This window comes from Myotis yumanensis, unplaced genomic scaffold, assembly GCF_028538775.1.
Source record: "Myotis yumanensis isolate MYYU_CA2020_CCGP unplaced genomic scaffold, mMyoYum1.0.hap1 SCAF_1, whole genome shotgun sequence".
NCBI lineage: Eukaryota > Metazoa > Chordata > Mammalia > Chiroptera > Vespertilionidae > Myotis > Myotis yumanensis.
The window spans coordinates 165,003,576-165,029,483 of NW_027223752.1; the positions used below are offsets into that span (position 1 = coordinate 165,003,576).

Here is a 25,908-nt window from a genome sequence, read left to right on the forward strand (position 1 = left end):
GTTCTACCCACTAGATGCCAATAATGCTCCATTCATTAAATGCCAATAATGCTCTCAAGCTCTGACCATCAAAATGCCTCAGACATTGCCCAATGTCTTCTAAAGGGAGAATCCAACCCTGTTGAGAACCTCAAGCTCAAAACGTCAACAGAGCTTCTACCAAAGGCAACTGAACAATAAGTCACTCAACATCTTCCAGTTCACACCTGGTAGGCAACACATTACTCTTCCAGTAAGATTCATTTTCTGGTTCTTTGTTACAATGATATTTGGATTAAATATTCTATCAAATTTACATCTAAAAACAGTACAAAAGCAACAGGGGAAAACACCTTAATCTTGGGATTGAGAAAGATTTGTACCTGGGCCCAGGTTCCACCTCAGTCTCTCTATGAGGTAGGGCAACAGGCTTCTTCCTCTAAGCCTGGAGTTCTTCAAGTACACAGTAAGACTAACAATGCCCACTGTGCCAGGTTATTGCAAGGATAGTGAGGCTATGTATGGAGAGTGCCTAGTACAACTTATCCTGCTGGCGCTCAAGAACTGGAAGCTATTGTCAGTACAACTAAAACTCGGTCCATTGGAGAATGATGTGCAAGTTCACATGAAGTACCCACGGCTTCATTTGCATTTTTTTACTCTGTGCCTCTGCCCACTATCCTGGAGGGCCTGCAAGGATTCATCTAGAGCGCATTACATGAGACCAAGGACTTATACAATCAACCAGCCTTGCTCCTATCCCTCATTGATGAACCTACACTCTCTCAGGATCAACAGAAACTCAGAAAAAATTGAGGGCGAGTGGACTAATTTGAACAAAATCACAGGTGAAGTGACTAAATTTCCCAAATTCATTTGCAAACTGGACACATGTGTGCCATGTATGCATGTGTTTGCTTTTAGGGAAATCAAGATGCTGGGCTGAGTAGGGGAGGAGGGGGGTAATTTATCCTTTTGGGATCTGGACATCTCACCAGCAACTACAAGATTGGTATCTTTTAAAATATTAACTAGCTTTAAGTCAGGTTTCTACTCCAGTGATGGCAAACCTTTTGAGCTCGGCGTGTCAGCATTTTGAAAAACCTTAACTTAACTCTGGTACCGTGTCACATATAGAAATTTTTTGATATTTGCAACCATAGTAAAACAAAGATTTATATTTTTGATATTTATTTTATATATTTAAATGCCATTTAACAAAGAAAAATCAACCAAAAAAATGAGTTCACGTGTCACCTCTGACACATGTGTCATAGGTTCGCCATCACTGTAAACTATTCTAAACTTATGCATTCCTCTTATAATGTAAAACTCAGAACATTATCTCATCATGTAAGAGTTTTTATGGTTTGTTGATGTTGGTCCTTTTGGTTATAAATGGGGCTGGAGACAAATAGAGGCAGATTTTAATCACACCCTTGACTTTTATGCCAGCAACACAAGGAGACTCAGAGTAGGATGGTCGTTGGAACACATGAAGAAAGAAGACATAGGACTGAAGGACTCCCACGCTTTCATTTCCATCCACAACACACACATCCCCTCAGGGTGCCTTTCTCAGGGCAGGAGGGAGCACAATGAAGGTCGGGGTTCAGTAACACAGCCTTGGTGTGCTGGGCCCCTATCACATGTGGTCCTCGTTTTCCATTCAATCTTAAACCTCTAAAGACCTAAAGGACTTAAGGTTCTCTTTCCATCAGTTTCCCTACGTGAGATGCTGCAATTAGCAACTGCCAGTTCCTGAAAGAGTCTGACCTAACTCACAGGGGGCCCGTGCATGTTCCTAGAGGGGAAAAAAACTGCCTCCATACAATTTATGTTTACGATCGCATGCTCCCTAGAAGAATGAACTATAATCCATTTTAATTATTCTCATTAACAGACAGTAGTATGGACAATCTGGAAAAATTTAAAACATGACACACCACAATCACTTTGAAATGTTTCTGTTTTATAAACAAGAGATGTATGGCCCCTCCCCACATCCCACCACCAATTACATTAAGTTCACGCTAGTATTATCTTGCCTTCCCTGAAACTGCAGGGACTGGTGAGAGCCAGAATAATCAGTGGCAAACAGAACCACTTGGGAATGATAACTCGCAGAGTAGATAACCAAAAGTTGACTACATTCCTACATGCTCGGTGTTTAGAATTACAAGCAAGTCACTATCTGGCAGGCTGCAGGCGGCCGCGCTCGGGCTCCTGCGATCAAGCAACTGTTAGAGCGAACTCTGTGTGTCTGGGGTTTGTGATTTTTACAGTTACATTTATTGTTTGACCAAAGCTGCCCTCTTTATATGTCTCTTATAAGATTTTCTCCGATACTTATAAAAACGAGATGGCCCCCGCGGTGCTTTTGCAGTTACGTAATTCATGAGCTTCAATTCAAGAACCCAGAATAGAGCGGCATAACCACACACAGGCTCTCCCTGGGCTTTCTTTCAGCTGCGCAGGACGGACATTGCATAAACTCAACTTCTCTGTGATTTACCACCCCAGAGAGGCTGTTTCACAAACCTCTCCAAGTCTTTAAAGCAGAGGTTCTCAACCTTCCTAATGCCGCCACACTTTAATTCAGTTCCTCATGTTGTGGTGACCCCCAATTTCATTGTTACAAATTGAACATAATTAAAGCATAGTGATTAATCACAAAAACAATATGTAATTATATATGTGTTTTCCGATGGTCTTAGGCGACCCCTGTGAAAGGGTCATTCGACCCCAAAGGGGTCGCGACCCACAGGTTGAGAACCGCTGCTTTAAAGCAAGAACAGCAAAGGAGGGAATGCGGCACAAGCCTGGCACAGCCTGTGCTGAGGGGAGGGACCCCGAGTAAGACAGCCTAGTACTGGCCACTGGGTTGAAAACTCAGATGTTAAGTCAACACCACCAATAGGTTCACAGGGGGCAAGCCAGCATTCTGGTAACAAAATAACCCACACCCTAAGACAGCCTTTCTTTAAAGGAACCATTTGAGTCTAACTCCATGGGAAGAAAATAGCAACCACGTGCCACATAAGAATGTTTTGCTTTGTTATTTGGTATTAGACACTCTGCCAGGTGGGACAGGGAGTGTCAGGCCAAAAAATTAAGTTACATTCCTACAAATCTGAGAGAATCGAAGTATCCCACCTGAAGGCCAAACTTAGCTACAAGTTTTTTATTGTTGCTGTATTTAGCTGCTGAATGAGAGAAAAAGAAATCAGTCACCATGGAAACCGCTACATCACAATCTATCCTGACAGAACAGCTCGTATCCTTTCTTACCCCTTTGGCTGCACCAGCTGGTATAAGACAGGAAAGCTTTTCTCTCCTTGCCACACTTGATATTCTCTCTCTGGCCTTTCACAGAGGTCTCAGATGTTAAACTACAGAAAAGAGTGCCTCCTAAGAGTTAACTCTACAATCACACTGACAGGTACATAATTCAAAGCGGAAAAGAACCAAGGAAATAACAAGAGGCGGAATCTTCAGTATTACCAACACTGCCTGAGACTTAACAGACAAGAAATACGTGCATGGAATGCCCTTCTTCCAATAAGTTCGTTTGCTTCTGTTAATAATAATAATAATAATAATAAACTTCATTTTTTTTTTTTTAGTCAATTAGCCTTTTCTTAAGCTGCCCCTTCCGTTTATTACAGCATTCAGCTATGGGGATAAAGTATGATAGGCATAGCTTGAGACCATACCAAACTTACTGTTTCACTTACTATTTTGCCTTTACTGAAAACCCTTTATTTACAGATTTCAAGGGCGCCTTTTAACTAGTATTTGGTGTGTATACATAATTCTGGATCCGCTTAACAAGTACATATGCCAGAGACAACAGAAACTGAGCTTGGATTAAACACAAAGAGCTGGGTGTTTAATCCAAGTTCAAGATCCAGAACACGTGTAATCAATCCCCTATGAGTCCTGACGAAGTATGAAAACTCAGTTACCATGATTCGGCTCCCTTTTAACATCCATGGTGGCCACAGATAGTGATTTGGAATTGATCAGAGAGACAATAACAGAATGAATGAAAGCAAGCATCCTGGATGTACACATCCTGCCAAAAAACTCACCTCTCCTTAGCTTCCAATAAGACAGAAATAACCTGGGAAGGCAATGCAATAGAGTGGAAAACCAGACTGACCAGAAGGAGTCATTTACTGCCAGCTCGATGGCTGAACTAAAGCATTCTCATTCCTCAAGCTCAATGTACCTACATTATATAAAGGAAATAATATATAACATTGACACCGCAAGTTCATGAGCAATGGGATTTCAGAAAACCTGGGATTTATTAATGCTGAGAAGTTCTTTGGTGTGTGTTTTTATTTGTTTGTTTAAATATATTTGTATTGATTTCAGTGAGTAAAAGAGAGGGAGAGAGAGCTAGAAACATCAATGATGAGAGAATCATTGATCAGCTGCCTCCTGCATGCCCCACACTGGGGATGGAGCCTGCAACCTGGGCATGTGCCCTGATCAGGAAAGAAACCTTGACCTCCTGGTTCATATGTCAACATTCAACTGCTGAGCCACGCTGGCTGGGCTGAAATGTTTGGTTGTGTGTGTGTTTTAATTTCAATTCATCCCTAATATTATTTTCAATGACCTCAACTACTTCCTCTTCTTAGCCACAAACTGATCTGGGTGATTTTTCGCTGATCATGAAAACGCCATCTTAGTAGTGAATTCACGGCACGGTAACAATCGAGCCCTCTCTTTGTTGTCTATACGTAGTCGTCCAACTATGCACAATGGAGGTTATACCGATGACCTCTCCAGAATTTTTATTATTCTGAGTTGATCTCTATAGTTATTTCTTCATTAATCCATTCAAGAATGTTTACTGAGTGCTTACTGTGCGCCAGGCACTGTGGATGAAGCAGTCATAGAAATAAACTATCTGTTCTTTTAGGGCTTACACCCCAGCTAGGGAAAGAGATCAGATGCAAAAAAAAAAAAAAACAGCAAAAAAAAAGAAAAGCTAATTAATACAAAACACACCTGGGGATAAATGTGATTAAGAAAAATACAGCAGGGATGACAATAGGGAGATAGTGGGAGAGCCTTATTTTTTATTTTAAGGAGAGACCTGAAGAAAGGGAGGGAAGACACCATGGAGGAATCGGGGAATCACTGCCCAGGCCGACAGCATTACTGCAAGGCCTGAGAGGAGCACCTGAGTGTTGGTGGGATAATAGGAAGCCAGGGTGAAGCAGAGCATGCAGGCCGGCTCAGAGGGCAGGCAGCGAGCTGGGCCTTGCTGGACCCGGGATGGCAAAGCCTGAGTGGGTGAGATGCCACTGGAGAGTTACCAAAAAAAGAGCAACATGATCTAAATTTTGTTTCAAAAGAATCACTCTGGCTGCTTTCTGAAGAACACACTGTAGGGAAGCAATAACTAGAAGCCGGGGAAAACGTTCTAAAACAACTGCAACCGTACAGGACAGGGTGAGGGCAGCCTGGACGAGGGTCATCGTGATGGAGGAAGAAGAGAGTGATGTCTGGGATAGATGCTGAAGGTAGAGCCCACAGGCTTTGTTGATGGATTGAATGGGGTGTGCACAAAGGGTTAACAAAGCAGGGCTGCAGCCTCAGTCCCCAGAAAGAGCCCACTGCAGGGTTGGCCCTGGGCTGACATCTGGGAATATCGCTGGCAAACAGTACCCTACAGTGCTATTAATGTTTACTAAATATGAGTGCCTCACAGTGCCGAGACTGTGTGCCAAACAATATGGTTTATACTAGTTTTCCCTCTGGGAGTCTGGAATGTGGGTATGCGCTAGGCAGAGGGTGCCTACATGGCCGGCCCCCAGTAGAAACCCTGGGTGCTGAGTCTCCAGTGAGTTTCCCTGGCAGACAACAGTCAGCATGTGTTGTCATAGGAAATGAAGGAAAGAATTAAGAGTCTACAGTGGGACACTCCGGGAGAGAAGTCTGGGAAGCTTGTGCGTGGATTTCCAGAGACCTCCATGTGGCTTTCCCCTCTGCGGATTTTGCTTTATGTCCTCTTGTTGTGATAAACTGTCACTGTGAGTTTAACAACATCTGAACCCTGTGAGTCCTGCTGAATTACCCAACCTGGGGCAACTCTGGGGACCCCTGAGCTGGAGTCTTGTGCCAGAGAAAGAAAGAGGCTTCAAGGAGAAGGCCCAGGTTTCTGGCCTCCAGTCTCCATTTTTATACTTCCCTTCACTCTACTGCTAATCTCTAAATGGCTTATTTGGAATTCCAAACACACTGAGATTTTAAACTTTTTTAAAATGACAAATGAAAGTTCAAATAATAGGAGGGACAGAAGATGAATAGGTGAAGCAGAGAGGATTTATAGAGAGTGAAGCTACTATATATGATTCTGTGATGGTGGATACATGTCATTCATTATACAGTTGTCCAAACCCATAGGACAAACACCACCAAGAGTGAGTTAATGTAAACTGTGGACTCCGGGTGAAAATGTGTCAATGGGGGCATCAATTCTAACAAAGGTTCAGCTCTAGTGGGGGATGTTGTTAGTGGGGGAGGCTGTGCATGTGTGGGGGCAGGGAGTGTGTGGGAAATCTCCACCTTCCCCTCAGTTTTGCTGTGAACCTAACATTGCTCTAAAAATAAAGTCTATTTTTTAAAAAAGTTTCAACAATTTCACCTCTTTAATGGATAATGGATTTTAGTCACTTTTCAATTAATGTTCATTCCTTGAAATTCAAGGTGTGGTCATGAATGAAGTAAGCTGGAGAGCATGTTTTCTCCAGGCCACATATCTGTGATCCTCTAAGGGAGAAATGCTTTATTTGAATTAACTGGCAAACTGGGAACTGCTGTTTCATATCTGTAGATCTTTTAGATGTATATATGAGTCGTCAGTGAAACTTCTAAATGTGACATTTGCAGACAAGTGAGATCACAAATGTGGATTACAATTTACAAGAACTGCAGAGAATGAAAAGTAACAGTAATTACAGAAGTTTAGGAATGTCTGTCTCACGAAATACCACATTAATTATAGTTAGACTCTTAATGTTGAGTCTCCCTTGGCCCTATTTTTAAAACTTGAAACTAAATTCTCCAAAACCCATGCATTGCATCTTAGTGAATACTTAGTGAATTAGAAACCTGGAACAGTACAGGAGTCACTGGCTAAAAAACTGAATTAGCCCTATAATCACTTCTTTTTTTGGTGATAGAAACAAACTTGGAGAAAAACCCATCCTAGTAGTTCTTTATGAAGGCAAACATAAAAAGCTCTTATTGGCACTGGGGTATTTCACTTTGACAATGGGACTTGTGTGTCATAAGTCAATCAAATGATGCCTTGCAAAGGTCACATAATAAGTAAAAAAGCCAGGGAGAGACAGACCATGCTGACATGCGATGTTGTCACTCCTATACACTTATTTTTTTTAGAGTTAATTAGTATTAATATATGAATTGTTTTAGCAGTTTATTAGGTATCTTAATGATGAAGCAGGCTTTCAGGGGAAAAACTGATTTTATTATTTTTCAATAAAATGCATTCTTTTATTTGCTTCATTCTTTTTGGTACCCATTTCATTAATTACTTATCTTTCAACTAAATGTACAATGTGGAGATTATCTGCATTTTCCTAATAAGAGAAGTCAGAATCTCCCATAAAATATGGTATCCAAAGCCATTCAAAGTTATGAGTAAAAATAGCAGAAATACTAATAATTATGGGTTTGCTTTGGCACCATTATTTGTGTTCATGACATGTTGCATTTACAGACATAGATACACAGATCCCAATGCAGAGGTGAGCACATTCCACAAGATCACAAACACTGCAATATATTGAGATTCATTCCATCAAAACACCATCTTATCTAAAGTGTCAAAATAATGAAAAAGAATTGCTTTGAAGTACTGCTCATCTCTATCCATTAAATGTGCTTATATTAGCTTTTACTTGTGTTTCAGAGCTGCTGAACACTGGCAATTTCCTATAACAACATGCATCTAGGACAGCAATTTTCAACCTTTTACATTTCATGACACACATAAAGTAATTACTAAATTCTGCCATATGCCAAAAAATATATTTTTGGCTTATTGGACAAAAAAAATAAGTATGGTTTTGATTCATTCACACCAAACAGCTATTGTTTTGGCTGCTATCATTTTTTTATTTGACAATCTAAGGAAAAAGAAGTCAGAGCTCCTGACTAAATAGCCAGGTATTGCATGTTTTAAAAATTCTTTCGAGCCTGGCCAGTGTGGATCCATGATTAACTGTCCACCCATGAACCAGAAGGTCAAGGTTTGATTCCTGGTCAGGACACATGCCCAGGTTTCTGGGCTCTGTTCCTAGTAGGGGGCATGCAGGAAGCAGCAGATCAGTGATTCTCTCTCATCATTGATGTTTTTATCTTTTTCTCCCTTTTCCTTCCACTTTAAAAATCAATAAACTATTAAAAAGAATAAATGTGTAAATATTTGGTCCATACAAAGTAAGGTTAAGAAAGTAAAAGTACCCATTTCTTTTGAATCAAATGAAAAGTAAGAGAAAACATTTATAAAAGTACTGAACAAGCTATAAAAACACAATTTTCAAAGCAACCAATTGTTATTTATTAGGTGACTATTCCATATGTCCTCCTTGTGGTAGGTTCTGTGAAAATTAAAAAATATATTGAGTATCTACTCTTACAGCAACTATCAATTATGAACAAAATATTGATAATGATGAGAATTCTCAGATACACCATCAAAATAATAGTCTAAATTCTAATAAAAAGACATCAAAGTAAGGAAAGAAAGTAATTGTATTTTTGAATATGTAAACAAATTATTAAACTGTGGAACCCAGTCAACAGTCCTTTACAGAGAGTAGCTGCTCAATAAATGTTTAATGAATAAGTACATTTTAATTAAAAATATTAGTATTATTAATTTTTATACCTTTTGAGACTTAGTATTCATAATTCTAAATAAGTCTGTACAGCCAATTAATCTACATTAGCTCAAAATTTGTAATTCAAGGAGTTAAATACCTATGTCCATTCAAGACTTAGTTCATTTACTTGACAAATATTTGTTGAATACTACTACAGCCAAGCAGTTATGTTTGGTTGAATGATTCAACAATAAACAAAAAAGAATGGTCTTTGCCTTCTTGGAGCTGTAAGGTTGGGCAGAGGAGATGGATATCACACAAAGGATTAAGCACAATTGGGACCTGGTGTTGAGGAAGAGCAGAGGGCACCCAATGGAGCCAATCTCACCTGGGATAGGGACTGAGGCCTGGGGTCCAGGGAAGAACTCTTAGAGAATTTATATTCGTGGTTGCAGGATGAGTAGGAATTTAATAGGAAGAACATAACAGGTACAAAGGACATCTGAAGAACAGAGAAAAGGCCAGTGTGTGGGCAGCTCAGCCCACCAAGGAGGGCACAGAACAACCTAACAACAGAAGACTGCGGAGGGCAGCAGGGCGAGGCCACACCAGTCTCAGTGCTCCTTGGGAGGATGTGGGAGCTTTACCCTCAGTTTGAACTACAAGATATTTTAAATGGGAGTGCCAGATTAAGATGGCCAACTGCAATTCCACACTAATTTTACCTTTTCCTAAACTCTAATCGAAACTACAGTAAAGAGATTTTTAAAAAAGACACAAACCCACCCAACAGCAACAAAGGTATGGAAGCTAAAATGCAAATGAACAAGAAGTAACTAACTTAAGGTGTTCAACAGAGCCAAATCCTGAGCCATCAGCAGGAAAACTGAGAACCGGCCCAGTGAAGACTGCAGAATCCTAAGAAGCTGTAACACCAAATACATCTGTAACTGGGAATGGCTGGGGGTAAATAAAATAATAAGTCTGGGGAACTCTTTGGCAAGCAGTTGGGCTCCTGGGTACCCTCCCCTATCCCTCTCTGTAAGGCTACTGACCCCTGCCCCTCCTCTGAGGAGATGAAACAGACCATCGCTGGCCTGTAGGTTGGGCACTATGCACTCAGTGTAGAAACTCCGGGCCTTCTTCTCACCACTCAGGAACTGGCAGCTGGACCCTGAACCCCAAGCAGGAAGTTGAAAACTCCCCCTGGAAAACCAGCTAAAGAAGAAAAACCACCATACAAAGAAGCAGCCCTCCAAGGTGACCTTCAGTGACCAGCCCTGCCCACAGCTCTCTAATCCCTGCTCTTACCCAAGAGCAGACAGTCAAGGATTTCCAGGTGACTGAGGAAAGCCTCTATCAAGAACAACAGAAATCCAAAGCACAGTGGAGGAAACACATCACTCGTGGAGAAAAAAAACTAATCCAATCATTCCGACAACAGCCTCACGCTTCCGTGTCATGGGAACAGGGGGCTATAGCAGAGCATTCAGAGAAAAAACCCAAACATGTGCTCCTGAAACATACCAGCACAAATAAGTTGAGAAAACTTCTGACAGTGGAGCAAACAGACAAAGAAATGAAAAATAGATCTGAGGAAAAAAAGATTAAAGCCAGTTTAGAAGTACCATATCCCCACAGAGTCACCGATCAAGAAAGTAAAAGAGAGAAAAGAGGTGGAAGACATTGTATTAAAAGAAATATCCCAAAATTAAAGGCATGAGTTGCAAATGGCAGAACTAACCAGTGTTACGGAGGAAAATAGATGCCCACCAAAGCATGCCACTGTGAAATCTCAGAACAGTGGAGAAAAAGGAATATAAGTTCCCAGAGAAGGAGAGAAAAAAATGGAAGGAATGCCTCCAAACTCTAACTGAGAATTCTGTTCCCAAACAGACCATCAGTGAAGCAGGAGGGTAGAACAAAGACATTTTCACTCACTTGAAGTGAGACGAAATGCTGTGGGCCGACGTCACTAATGGCTTGTCACGTTTTATCGACTGTGTAATCTGAGGACCGCATGCCAGACCCAGTCTGTTAACAGCTGGCTCATTCTGACCACATACTAAACAGGTTCCCGATCCCTGCTCTAGGCCCAGCTTCCTGGAGCAGATGAGAATGATCCATCTCCTGCATAGAAATGCTGGGCTTGGGCCTGTTCCTGAGCTGGGGTAAGACAGAAGCAGAAAATATAAACCCACGGATTCCTGTCCACATTCCTGTCCACTACCTGGAGTTCACGCTACAACTCTGGCAGATGCCCAGGCTAGGATACCTGCTTTTCTTAAGATCAGCTCATGACTTTACCTACTCAGTTCTCTTGTGAATGGAGGAAAGGGAAAGCCAGCTGATGACCCACACACAGTCTAGCCATCTTCCCTGAATCAATTAGGATTGTGCTTGCTTCCTATGTTGTCAAAAGTAAATAATATCACACTTAGGAGAACATACACAGGTGGTAACACTACAAGAGAAGCAAGGAAATGATTAACACAAAGGCAGGGTGCCTGTGACCTGGCAGAGTCAGCAGAGAGGGTGAGGGGTGAGGGAGGGGCAATGGAGGCTTCTATGCTGGGCCACCTCTGGTGCCTACACTGAAGGCCGGGCATTTGTATTTTCATTCTATTACTCTTTAAACTCCTCACATGTGTACAGTATGTTACCAAATAAAATTTATTTTTCCAGGATGAGGGACAGGATCAGATCCGTACATTTAAAATATTCCTAAGGCCGCTGTAAAGGAAGTGAATGTGAGCTGTGGAGGTCACAGGAGTCCTGAGGGTCAGCTGGATTGAGAAGAGGCAGTGGAGCCAGACAGGTTACAAATGAGTAAAATGCTATTTTTCTTTATTATTATTATTTTCTGCAGGAGAGGATATTATCAGAAAAGAGAGGGAGGGAGGGACACAGAGAGGCAGGGAGAAATAAGAGTTATTTGGTCAATTAGCAAAAAAAAAAAAAAAAAAAGCCCAAGATAATGTTCATTGTCAGTGATCACTATTGCTAACAACATATTATCTTTACACTGTTCCTCTAGTATAGTAGGCTCAAAATACTGTAAAGGTCATCATTCAATTAAGCCTCAGAACACAATTCTATGACTAGTTTCAAAAGAGGTCTTTATAAGTCCAATGATACAAGCATGAAAAGTGCTGAGCAAGAAGGCTCAGGATTTGCTGTGACAGGATAAAATGCTGGGTGAAGACTTCAGTATAAGTAACATTCAGGATGCCAATGGCCCAGCCCAGCCTTAAACTCTTGCTGCATGTGGTACCTACACACCATTTTAATTTCATTTTCCAGATAAAACTTCCACGGCCCAGCAGAAATGAGCCCTCGGAACCGAAAAGCCCGCCTATGTAAGTCTTCTGCAACCACACTGAGTGTTCGCGGGAAGAACGGGGGATACAGCTTTCCCACATGTTCAAGTTCCGAATAAGAAGAGGTTGTTTTATGGCTTCCTCTGACCTGAGTAGATCATTCCAGCCGGTAACTTAATATTCTACTTCACATAAGTTTTAGGCATGATTTTAACAGTGTTGAGAACCTGACTGTACATTTCTGTCAGGGTATCTTCCTTTCATATTCTATCACTCCTAGAAGTAGGAGTACCTAACACCCAATAGGTACTCACACACTGTTTCCTAAGCCATCAAGGAAACTGAACCATCAAGACAAGCATCAGTTTCTATTATTTTTACTAAACAAATACCAAAAAGAGACTTGCTCTATTTTCTTTGTTTCTTTGGTAAGAAGAAGTAAAAATGAGATACATTACGGAAAAAAAACAGTAAACCTAAAAAAAATTTCAAATCCTATCTTGTAATATAAGTCTTTGTGAAGATTACAAAGCATAGTAAAACATTTAAAATGGAAACTGGCCAAGAAGGTAGCTTTTTAAATAGTGGGAAGTGATTTGATATAGGAAGTTCCCTCCCCCCACCCCCCCATCCCCGTTTATTCTTGAACAAGAGTAGATAAATTGCAATGAATTCCCATCTTACCTTAAATACTTCCATTGGAAGAGGAAACTTTGCAGCATCAATAAGGGATTTTTCCAGAGCATATTTCCATTCAGAGGCCATCTTCAAAGGATAGATTTCTGTATCAACAGCAAACCATGTAAGAGTTAAAGGACTAAAATGTTCTACTGGGTGGTTCTTTCTTGAATTTAATCTTCCCAGGATTTCATAATAAGCCAGTATGCTCAGCAACCACAAGTATTCACACCCTGTCCGCCATAAAAGGCCACCTGCTAAAGGGATTTTCTGAAGTTAAATAGCAACTTGGGATTCTGCTTTCAGAAATGAAGAATAAACTTAATAGGGCTCTTCTTCAGGAAACATTTGTATGCATTCTGTTGGCATTCTGTAAGTAATTTAATGGTATAAATCACATTAGCAACATCTTCAGCCATCCACTGCCCCAAATTCCGTATATTACCTGGGAAGTAATATCCACTGATGAAGAACTTATTATCTGATAAATGGCTAAACTAGAAATGACTCTTGCCTGGCATTTTCAGTTATTACAGCATATTTTTCACTAAGTCCCTAAGCTCTCATATGCTAAAAATAGTCCATGTAAGTCAGAAAATTATTAAAAGGTAAATTAAAATTTACCAACCAAGTTTAATATTTACACTTGATATGTTGCAAATGCACCACATGTCGCCCACAGTTTTCCCCAGGCAGTAGGCGGGGGAGAGATTTACAAATGGAGGTTACACTGTCTGAATGCAAAATTAAAAGAAAAAATTGGTTGCGCACTGTTTGTTGTTCACCGATGGCTGAAACTGCAGGGGAATTTTATGATCTGATCTCAACAGATTTAAGACCTTATCAAAACAAGATTTGCAGAAGCACTCACTTGAAGTAGATATGTTTATATCTTCCCTATATCAACCCCAGCTACCTCAGACAGACAGTTAGGATGTGAATATGAATCTAAGTACAGTTAAAAGGCAACATTAAACCTTTGGGGCTATATTTTTAATTTCTTGCATGTCTGCTTTTTAGCATGGTGAAATATATTTTGATTCTCACCGCTTCTGAACTCACCTTGAGCTTGAAGCCCCTGTGTTTTAGCAGTTTATTTAGTCTTTTCAGACTACCCTAATTATGGTAGGCAAAGGATGTTGCCAGAACTAGCCAAGTCATCAATGCTCTGCCCACATCATTCACTGTCAGTTACACAAAGGCACAGAAAGGGGTATTAATGACTAAATAGGTTCCATTGTGTATAGTGTCTAGAATCCTTTCTAGCATTTCATTCATCGTCTTCTACCTCTGGGAATTTTTTCCCCCCAATTTGGCATTTCTATATCGGAACAAAAATAGAATGTGATTCTCCTTAGGAGTGCCTAGCATATTTGGGGGAACACAGTGGGGCCCCAATAATACCTCTGCAGAGAAGAATAAATGATTCTTCTAACCTCCCAGGTGAGAAGCAGGTACTATATGAGAAATGGCTTATCACAGGGTCCCACAAAGGAGAAAAAGAGAGGAGTTCACAGAAATCCATAAATACTCCCATGATAGGTGGAAGGATTGCTTGGAGTGCCCCAGTGGTTCGGCTCAGGGGCCTGGCATCAAAATCTCAGTGAAGAGGATGGCAATTCTGAGGTCTCCAGTGGACAAAGCCGAGAGGACACCCACTGCAGCCATTCAATAGGGCACAGAGGTTAGCAACAAGCAAGAGCCTGCACTCCTGAGGAGACAACACATTCACTCTCCCAGGGACCTGGAAGAAAGTTGGTAGGGAGTTCCACCTTAGCAAGGTAGTAAAAGGAGAACCGAGTCACAAGAAAGGATGGCGATTTCCAAAGACAAGACCAAAGGAAAGGTCTGCAGGCATAAAGGGTGTGCGGAAAAAGAGAGAGAAAAGTCAACCGTGTTGATGCCCTGAGCTTTAAAGGGGGGTGGGGGAGAGATAAGAGGGTAAAAGAAGAGTGGTAAAAAAAATGACTCAGTGTTGGGAACAATGAAAACCCAATGGCCAGGGTTAGATCCAAACTACCAGAACTAAGGGAAGTGATGTGCAGACCCCCAAGTCATCCCAGATGCTCACCAAGTCACCCAGAAAGCTGAGCCCTGTCACCAGATGCCATTTCTCTCCCACCAAACCAAAGACAAATATAACAAGAAGCCCTGTGTAACGGACGGAATGTTTGCATCCCTGCTCCCAAATCCCTATGTTGAAATCCTGACCTCCAATGTGGTATTCAGAGGTGGAGCCTTTGGGAGGTATCAGGTCATGAGGGTGGAGCCCTCAGGTTGGCATTAGTGCCCTTATAAACACACACACACACACACACACACACACACACACACCCTAACCCCTTGTACCATGTGAGGACACATAAGACAGCCATCTATGAACCAGGGAACAGGGCCTCACCAGACACCAAATCTGCCCTTGACTTGATCTTGGACTTCCAGCCTCCAGCACTGGCAGACGTGTTGTTTATAAGCCCCTCATCTGTAGAGTTCTGTTATAGCACACAAAATGGACTGAGAAACCCGGGTTCCACATGATTATTGCCTCTGTCCTACAATCTTATTCTTTGTCTTCTTTCTGAGGATAATAAATCCTAACATGGAATTTAACCCCATGGCAAGGCACACTTCTTCTCTTAAAAGGTGAAAATCAACTTCAGTTTGTCAGTATGCTCAACACCTGCAAAAGCTAAACACCTAGTGGTTTCAATAAGCAGAAAACCATATTCCATGTGTGCATTTCATTAGACGAGAGGCGCATGGTTATATTGGCCAGTTTATGGACAATAAATAGCACCCTTAAAAGAACATAAAACCTTTTATTAAAATGATCGTGTTGCAGGTAATTTAATAGAGTGTATCATGTCAATTTCTATTGGTGGGGAAGTCATAAAGCAATTAAAATCTGTCCTGATTCATCTTTAACTAAAAGCTAAGTGAATATGAGGCGATTTCCCTTTGTGCAAGTGTTTGGCAGGCTGACTTGCAGTAAGTGGAAGCGGAGTGCACAAAATCACCTTGAGGACAGATGACTTTCTCCCACACACACCAAAACCTCCACTCCTTCCTTCTCCACCAGGTTCTGACCAGTGAGGGAAGACTAATCTAGGGTTGTTAACAGACACTGGAAAGTGTTATGGGCTGAATGTTTGTGTCCTCTCAAAATTAATGTGTTGAAATCCTAACCCCCCATGTGACAGTATTTGGAGATGGCGCCTTTGGGAGGAAACTGGGTTAGGTGAGGTCATGAGGGTGGAGTCCCATGATGAAATTAGAGCCCTTTAAAAGAGGAGACCAAAAGCATTTTCTCTCCCACCTCCTACACACACACACACACACACACACACACACATACACACACACACACACGAAGCCATGTGAGGAAAGAGCAAGAAGGAGGCCGTCTACAAGCCAGAAAGAGAATCCTGACCAGACCCAACCATGCTGACACCCTAATCTTTGAATTCCATTCTCCAGAACTGGGAGAAAATAATTTGTGTTGCTTAAGCCACCAGTTTATGGCACTTTGTTTTGGCAGCCTGAGCTGACTAATACTGAAAGCAACAGTTCTTTTGGGACTAAGAAGAGGTTCAGACAAGAAGGAGTTAAGTTAGATGCAAAAACTTGCTGACTCTAGGATCAATCTAAAATAATTAAGAAAAAAATTGTAAAAGTTCACATAAAGATTTTGAAGGAAAAAAATTTTAGAAGTAGAGATTTAAAGAAAACTAAATATTTTATCTTCTTAGCTTCTGCAAGAACACATGTAACTCTATCTTGCTTTCTAAATATCCAGAAATATGAAAGCAGGTGGGGCCTCCAAATGACCCGACCTCAATGACTTAAGTTTCTTAGAGAACCGAATATAACCATAATACCCTGACCACAGATTGAATACCAATAGTAAATGACAATCACCTGGGATACCTATAACACTCAGCAGGCAGTAGACATATAACTATCCCCGTTATACAGATGAGGAAACTGAGGTTCAAAAGGTAAAGTCACTTGCCCAGGGGCACTGTAGCTAGTGACAGAAACAAAAGGAAAAGCTATCAAACCCTGACTCCAAGTCCATGTTCTTTCTATTTTGCCAGGTTTTTCCATCTGAGTCATTCATGGGTCCTTTTAAAAGAACAAAAACTTTCATGGACTTCACAGACCATATTCCTGCACATCTCATATGTCCTAGAGCACCAGTACTTGCTCTGACCCTGTTTTCAAAAGCTTTCCTAATATATCAAGAGCAAAGAGGACACCACAGTCATCATCATCATTTTGGGGGTGTCTTTACCCTGAGCCCTTCCCTACAAATTCCTTCCCCAAACCCTGCCAATTATTCTGGCCCCTAGAAGGTGGACTTGGCTAGTTCCTTTCTTCTCTATAGATATATCTGACTTTTTATTCAGTCAATTCATATCACCCAAATATTTCCTGAGCACCTACTATGTGCCAGGCACTGAGCCAGATACTGGGGAGTTAGCAGTTTATAAGGCACCAACTTGCAGTTAAAGTGGGTGGTAAAACCCTCTCATGATGGCGATGAAGTGAAAAACTGGGCCATACCAACAGCATTCTCAAAGGGGACGTACTTTTAAGCCCCGGGAAGAGAGGACCAATTGCTCAAAAATAAATGAGTGGTGTGTGTTGGGGATATGAGGCTGGAGAAGCTCTACAGTTTCCCTTCCATTCAGCACAGAAGTCAAGGCACTGCCGGGCTGCCAGTCCTCTCATCATAAAGGCTGACTCACTTGGACCTTAGGAAGCCTCTGCCCCTTCCATGAATATTCGCATCTTACCGTTTTCTCTTCCTTTTACCCTTTCATTGAAGCTAGATTCAGCCTGCTCTGTTCGTACCTGTGTGGCACCTTGACAGTGTGTGTGAGTGACAGCTGTGTGTGTGAGTGAAGTGGGGTGGCTTCTTTCCCTCTTTCTATCCTCCCCACCCCAAACCATTTCCTCTGATTCTCGGCAGAAAAAAAAGGTGCAATGGCTATAGGTTTCTCACTGGGGACAGTGTAAAACCCAGCACCTCTTCCTTCAGTTTTGAGGGTTACCTTCGTAGCTAAGTCTCTTACCTCTATTTGCACTGAACAGTTGAGAAATGTTGTGCCCTTTAAAAAGTAGCAAGCAAAGTAAAACTAAAAGAAGATCTGTGATTACTTTTGGCAATGGTGGTGGGCTTAGAGGGGCACAGCACAGAGGGCACTGAGAGCAGGGAGAACTCACCAGGGCTTATCTCAAAGTATACCTTCTCCCCACCCCTCCCAATTCTGCTTCTCACCACCAGTTAATGCAGAACACTTTTTATTTATTTAAGGGTATTGGGAATTTAAAAAAGCCTAATATTTTCTATGCAAGTCTGAAATTTTATTCCCACCTATATTTCAGTTAAGGAAATAGTACTACCATATAAGTTTTACAAGTCACACTGGGACTTGAAATCAATTTCCCCAAACCCAGAGTCCTGGGTTCTGATGCCATGTGTAAGAAGCGGTAACAACTGCCTCCCCGGGAGGTTGTTCTGCTGAATAAGGTAACGGAATCAGTTTTCATCTTGTAGCCACTGCATTTGAAAAACTAAAAGTCACAAGTTGGAGTGTCCTTTAGCTTTTATTTTTGTCTTCTCATACATAACCTTTCTTGTTGACAATTTAAATGTTGGGAAAATAACTTCTTGCTGAGAAATGCCTTTCCCAAAGTCTTTAAGACTCACACAAACTCTTCAATGAAATGGACAACTCCTGCCTAGAAAATTACTAAAACAAATAAACACACTTTGTTCTTATAAAAACATCAAATTATGTAAAATAGAAGAGCTCTCATATGCAAATGTTTCCTAAGTTTCTACCTTGACACTTTCCATTCTTGCTTTGAGTCCCAGGATTTCACAGGAAAGGGACACTTCAGAGAACCTAAGAAGCTACTAGTAATCCTTTGCTTTGCTATAAATTTTTACACTGGCAAATACATGTTGCCCCTAAAATTTATAAAGCAATTAGATACTAAGCTAAGATTTATACACCCAGCTCTCCACACAAAGTAAGTTTCTCCTACAGCGTTATGACTCCGGAGGCAAACAGGAGCTAAGATCTCTCCTCAGAAGCCGGCAAGCCCTGTTTGTCATCAAAGTCCAAAATTACTCAGGGTATAAATGGATTTCTTGGCTGCTTCTCAAAACGTTGACAACAATAACACTCATAAAATACCGTGTTACATGTCTATACGCCTGTCAAATTCAACACAAATGCAAGCTCATGAGATACAGAACCAGGAAGTTTTTTTTCAATTAAAGCCCCTGAGTGTCAGAAATAGGAAATGTAATGCCTCAACTTCATTTACTCACGACCAACAACGACAACTAGTACAAGAGGAAAAACTCTGGCAATTTTAATAAAGCAAAGAGCCAAGTCTTTCTTCCTGTATACCTGCAAAATTCACCAGAATGAAGGTCAGCATTTCTAGAAGAAATACATATTTCTTCCTTGGCATCCTTAATTCTGTAAGAATCCAACCATTTGTTCTGAGGCTACCCATCCAAAGTTTTGCGAGGCCAGTAAGGGGCAGCAGGAGGAATGGAATGGGCAAGAGACCTGGGATTTAATTACAGTGCATCCCCCTACAAGCAGCTTGGACAAGTAGTTGAAACCCAGTCTGAATTTTTTCTGCTGTAAAGGGAAATGTTCACAACAAGCATGCAGTACTTTTCTTTGGAATAAAAATAAAAAGCATAGCAGATGTAAAATCACCTGGCACACAGTAAACATTCAAGAATTATTATTTGTAAACACTAAGATTACTGCCCAGTTAAGTATGTCAGAAAGCATAATGCACTATTCCATCCAGTTAAGTCTAGAGAAAGTCACTTGGCAGTGCATTTGAAGCTAATTAAAATATCTGATATGTCAAGAGGAAAAGCATGGTGATTTTTTTTCTCTTTGCTATTTCCAGGTCAGAACAGATTATATAATGATAAGCATTTGTTTTGGTTATTCAGATGGATGAATCGGTGGATGGATGCAATGGATAGATGGAAAACATATGGATGAATGGATGGATGGATGGATGGATGGATGGATGGACAGATGCATGCATGAATGGATGGATGGACAGATGGAGATTTGGGAATCTCCTTGCAAGACTATCAAAACCCCCAAAGAAAGAGGGAGAATATCACAAATCGTAATCTATTGTCTTTTATTTTTGAACCAGTGATTCCAAAGGAACTAGATGAACTTCTTCACAGCCTCCAACACAACTTTCTCCTTTTGAACACTACTAATTGAGGTCTTGGGTTTCATTCTCTATAGAAAATACTCTTGAGTTAAAATGCTTAACATTCACATACTCAGATATACAAGATACCAAAGAGTTCAAAAATTTCCAGAGACACATCCAAAAAGATAGCACATCTTTTTCTCATATAATTCACAACAGCAAAAGCTTTGGCCCTTACCTGAAGGTGGGTCCATTCTGTATTTATTCTCTTGACACCAACCAACTGGTCGAAGTCTGTAATCCAAGTAAAACAACCACTGGTCATAGGATTCAGTGTCCTCCAATCCCACATAGCGAAGGCGTAATCTTCCTCCAACATTTTCAATCACACTAACTATCCAGTACTGAAAAGGGTTCTGAGAATCCTGAAGTTCTATTAAGGAATCAACTGTAATGAGGTCTATAGGGCCTTTCCCTCGCAGAGGCTGTTTAAACAGAAGCAAAACTCCTTATTTTAAACTTTATTTTAAGGTTCTCATGGAAACAGATGACAGCAGAAGATAATATTTTTTCACACCATCATCCAAGCTATTGGCAAACAGTCTGGTGTTTCCCTCCACCCCCATCCTTTCCACAGCCCTCGCCCCCTCCCCTTCCCTCTCCTCCCACACACTTCCATTTACCCAACTCTGTCCAACAACAAAAATCACAAGTCAATAGGAAATAACAGTTTGTGCTATGTTCTCACCAAACAAATACCCTTCCCAGATAAAATTGCATTTGTTAGAAATGAGTACACTTTTAAGAAGAGTTATACCGAAATTTGCCTTGAGCTAGAAAACATGTGGTAGCAGAATGTCTACTTTTCTAATAGACACATATATCAAACATGAGACTGTAAGTTTATACTGGGACTCAACAGACATGTATCTTACAATGGCCACTGCTATAGTAATCAAGACCCTCTCATACTTTGAATACATGCATAAAGCATGAACATGTGTAGATAACATGTCTGATACATAATGATATATACTAAATTAAAATATTATGTAAAGCTGTGTCTACATTTAATCTGATAGTTGGTTTAGAGAATAAATGTGCTTACTGCCCTATATAAGCAACCTTCTTAGCATATGTTAGCATAAGAAAAGGGTGTTTGTTCAGTCAGGCTTGTAGGCAAATGTGTTTTTTAAAAAAAACCTAAAAGAGTAATACAACTTGTCCTTTCGAAAGGGTCAACAACCATCATTTTGATTTGTTAACCAAACAATTAAATTAGTAGCCATTAAGATAAACAAATACACTAGGCAAAATCTTCAAAGAACCAAACCCTATAACTCAATATGTCAGACAATGGTGTTCCAAAGTATCAATATCTTTTACGACAGGAGGGAAACTTATTGTTAAGGTTAAGAGAATAATGATATTGTCAACATCCACATTGTATTCCTTGTCATTCATTGTGTTTCCCCCTTTTTTCAAGGGCATTCTTGAAACAGATATGGTAACACAATAATTATCTACAACACACCTTTTACTATATATAATAGAACAGGAATATAAAAATAAAATGTTTCATCATAAAATTATTTACAAATGAACCATCAAGATTTCAGATTTAACTATTTTTTCAGTACCATAAATTACCTTAATCATATTTAAATATGGTTAGTCATTTGTCCTCTTGTTTTTATAAGAGAGGAGGTTAATTCAATTATTACTTATCATGTGCATATAAATCTTTGGGTTATGCATCCGGAATGGAATAGTTAATGAAACCATTTATCAATATGCTCCCAGACTATACTAGTTTCACCTGTACAAAACAGTTATTCTTCAGGATTTTATTTACATACACTAATAAAGGATAGAGGCTTAAACATATAAGATAGTGAGATGTTCTAACATAGTATTATTTTAAAATGTGTTCACATAGAAGCAAATTCCCCATTTATTGACTGTAGCACAGATGAAGATTTTTCAATGCCATTAGAATCAGAAACCTAAGTAACTTAGGAAAAAACAATGTTAGGCTCTTTGAATATAGATACCTGTGTGTACGCATGTACCTGCGGAAGGATATATGCAAAGGTGCCGTTAGGTTTGAGTTCATGTAACTGATGCTTCAGACATAGAATAGCTGTAAACAATAATACATACACCTTCCAGAAGGTTAGCAGGTGCTGTCCGGGAACCAGTCAAGTCACGAATGAGAAATTCTGTCCAGTCTGTGTACTTTTCTTTGATTGCTGGTGAAACAAAGGAGAGAAAACACTTCAACACCACTCAATTATCAAATAAACTTAAAAGGACAGCACTTTGCTGTATATGAGTGTTACTTCAATATTTCTCTTAATTTTAAGCACCAATCTTAAGTACTAAAATCACAACAGCAAATCTATCAACAATGGGTGACTTCATACCCACCAGGTGCTAGATTTTGCTGGGCCTGAGGAGATTAAATAAGAGGTTCTAAAAGTCTTGAAAACTATTTAGAAACTTCTGAGAACAACAAAGATATTATAAACTATGTAATTCAGTTGGTTCCAAGAAGAAAGAGATCAATGAGGGCTGGCAGAATCAGAGAAAGTTTCCCAGGTGAGAAAATAAATCCAGGCTCTCAATTACATAAAAGGCTTATAGAGGCAGAGAAGAGGAAGATGGGACTTTCATATTGACAGGAATAGCACAGGCTAAGGAAAAAAAGAGGAAACAGTGAATCTTAAATTATAAATGGAAGCACTTACTATTAAGAATAAAAGACTACAGTGTTCCTTCCCTTGGAGATTTTTAAAAAACAACAACCTACATTAATTTTTCAGAGGGTTTGAATTAAATTGTTCCCATAAACAGGGGGATATATCCTGAAAGGATTCAACAGGACTGATAAGCTCCTACTATGTGCAATGGACCCTGTAACATACTACTGGGGCTCAAGCACATAGATATAAGTATTCCTCTTCTTAATAACAAATACAGCCCAGATAAAGATGAAACTTGTGAAGAATTTTATAAAAATTATACATACACAGAGACACACACATTCCTTAGTACTTAGGAAATTCTGTTTCAACTTTAGCACTTTTTCCGTTGTACAAATATACTTGTATAATTACAAAAGGCAGTATCATTATTTTGCTCTGAAGTACAGGCTTTAACAAAGACATTACCTAAGAAATGGTGGAAGCAAAGGACAGACTTTTCACAGTGGTAACATTAGGTTAAAATAGGAAAGACAAGAACCTCAGAATATTCTTCATAATTAGACCACTTAATATTTATGTCATTAAAACCTCGGACAGTATATATGCAAACCCTTAAGAACAAGGCCTTTGCTATCTAACATTCTACACATTGTTATGGCATCATATGTGACTTTTAATGGAGACTCCTTCATTGGGCGGTTGTAAGCATTAAATGAGAAAATAAATATAAACTCCCCAGTAATTATCACACATTTACAGCACCAATCAAGCCTTGTAAAAAGTGTTCTTTGAATCCAAAGACATAGAAGCATAGAACAACACACTGTGGAATCTCAGAAGAAAGGATGGGGGGGAAGAGATCAACCAAAGAACTTGTATGCATATATGCATAACCCATGGACACAGACAATAGGGTGGTGAAGGCCTGGGACAGGCTATAAGGGGTCAATGGAAGAAAAAAGGGACATATGTAATACTTTCAACAATAAAGATTGTTTTTAAAAGGGTTCTTTGATAATGCAACTAACCATTCCTTCTTTAATGCACTCAAATACTTAATAACATGCTAACTTAAAAAAAAAAATCTCAAGCTGATGTAATTGAGCTAATAATTTATTGCAATCCAAATTAAACTTTTAATAAAGTTGTACATCAGATCATGAATACAAAATGATGACCATGGGAATAAAAATCCCAGTATTTTATTAATTTGAAACATTATAATTAGAATAAAAATTCCTTCCAGCATATGATGGAACTTTTTAGCCTTCTAATCTTTTAATTTCCCTTCCCTAATGTGGGTATTAATGCTAATTTCACCATTATGACCACAGCATGAAACACTGACAAACTGGTAGCCCACACACAAAATTCTACCTTATGGAAAAGAAGTCCTAATGTAAACTGTTATGGGAATCCAGTGCATTTTTAGCTTCAATTCCTGTTTCTTCATATTATTATAAAATTGATTACCCATTATATAGTAGTAAAATGCCATCTCTCTGTCTAAGCATACTTGTAGCAATAATATTAACACAACAGGATACATGGTGCACAAAGATCATTATTCCACAGTCACTTATTCATGTTTTTATGAGAACAAGATCAATAGTGAATAGATGATACACAATGCTTACATCAATATGAATGTTTACGCACACAGCTATTTATGCTTTTTTTTAATTGATGCTACAGAGCACAGTATAGTTCCTATAGTCTACATTTCTTCCTCATCCAAATCAAACTTCCGTTCTTGCTGTTACACACAAAGCACCCCGAAACAAGAAATGCAGCACTGTTGAGACAGTAATCATAAAGCTCAGAATTCAAACCAGATTTCTTCGTACTTATATTCCAATCTGGCTTGAGCAGTTACTTTATAACTTTACTTTCATCAGTAAGTTATTCCTACAATTCACACAAGTCACATCTTACTGAAAAGTGAATTTATTCTAATAAGCTCTTATGGTATTTTATTATGCCTGTTTAAATAAGGCAAATACCTCAGTAAATATCAGTTTGCAGTAATGTATTGCTGAGGGGATTTTGGGAAATTGCATAATATTTTTTGCTAGCTCCTCAGAATGTATCCAATGCCATCTAGGGGAATAGTAGCAAGGAGTGCCCCTATCAGGGACACACAGTGGCGCTTGCCTGAAGGTGCCATCCTGCCTCCATGTCTATTCTCCATCCCTAAAAACCACCACTCCCAATCTTGTTGCCCAGATCCAGGGACTTTCCCATCCTCTGCTATCCACCATCCCCATCTTTGCCTTATTCTGCCTCCCCATCTGTGCCTTTAGGAAACTAGAGTAACTATAACTGCAGCATAAAGGAAAAACCTGAGCCACGCCATCACCCACAAGTTCTAGAACCACCCTTTCTTTTTAACAAATCACTTTGAACATTCTTTTCTGACAAGTCAATACCCCATTTCTTTGCTCCCCTCCAAAACCAAACTTACACTAAGATTTCTCTCCACCCACCATTCAACCCAGTCAACTTCCTCCCCCACAAACTACCAAATCACTGAACTGAATTTTTCTCCAAATACCTGCACATCCCCACACCAATGCCTTCTCAAGCCTTACTTGGATATTGACACAAATGACCACTTCCTCCCTCAGTGTCCTCTAGGGGTCTCCTCTACTCAACTTCCGATGATTCGGCGTGTTACTTAGAAACTGGTCCAGGGCCGGCTCTCCTTTCTTCTCGCTGTGTGGTCTTCCATGGACAATCTTATACATTCGCCTGACTTCAATCACATCAATACCATCAACTGCCAATTTCTCTCTACAAACCAGACCTCTTTTCTGAGCCTCAGAATCACAGATTCAATTGCCTGATTATCAGTGAGGTTTAGAATCATGACATTATGTTAATTCAGATTTCTTTTCTGGGAACTTACTATTTACATCCCTTCATCATTTTTCTATATGCATATCTTTTTTTAAAAAAAAATGTTGACTTTTAGGAGCTCTGTCTATATTAGATATTAATTCTTTGTTAAAAAATAGCAAAGCTCTAACTTAGTAAATGATATGCAACGTGAGCCTTTAAAAAGAAGACATGAGATCATTTTGCTCAGCCCTTGAATCTTAGAATAGATTTCAAGCTCTTCAGCCTGGCTCG

General features: G+C 39.9%; 1 protein-coding gene across 4 annotated transcripts in view; it reads right to left on the reverse strand.

The window, feature by feature from the left end:
• Positions 1–25,908, reverse strand: part of SFMBT2 (Scm like with four mbt domains 2) — a 231,482-nt gene that overhangs the window by 86,403 nt on the left and 119,171 nt on the right. For 3 of the 4 annotated variants that reach the window (XM_070391588.1, XM_070391568.1, XM_070391577.1), the window contains exons 5-7: positions 22,232–22,320; positions 20,307–20,553; positions 12,857–12,954 (exon numbers count right to left, since the gene is read on the reverse strand). In XM_070391588.1, coding sequence (XP_070247689.1) covers positions 12,857–12,954; positions 20,307–20,553; positions 22,232–22,320 — 434 coding nt within the window. Of the gene's footprint in view, positions 1–12,856; positions 12,955–20,306; positions 20,554–22,231; positions 22,321–25,908 lie in introns of those variants that run through there. The other variant, XM_070391595.1, reaches the window with a different exon arrangement.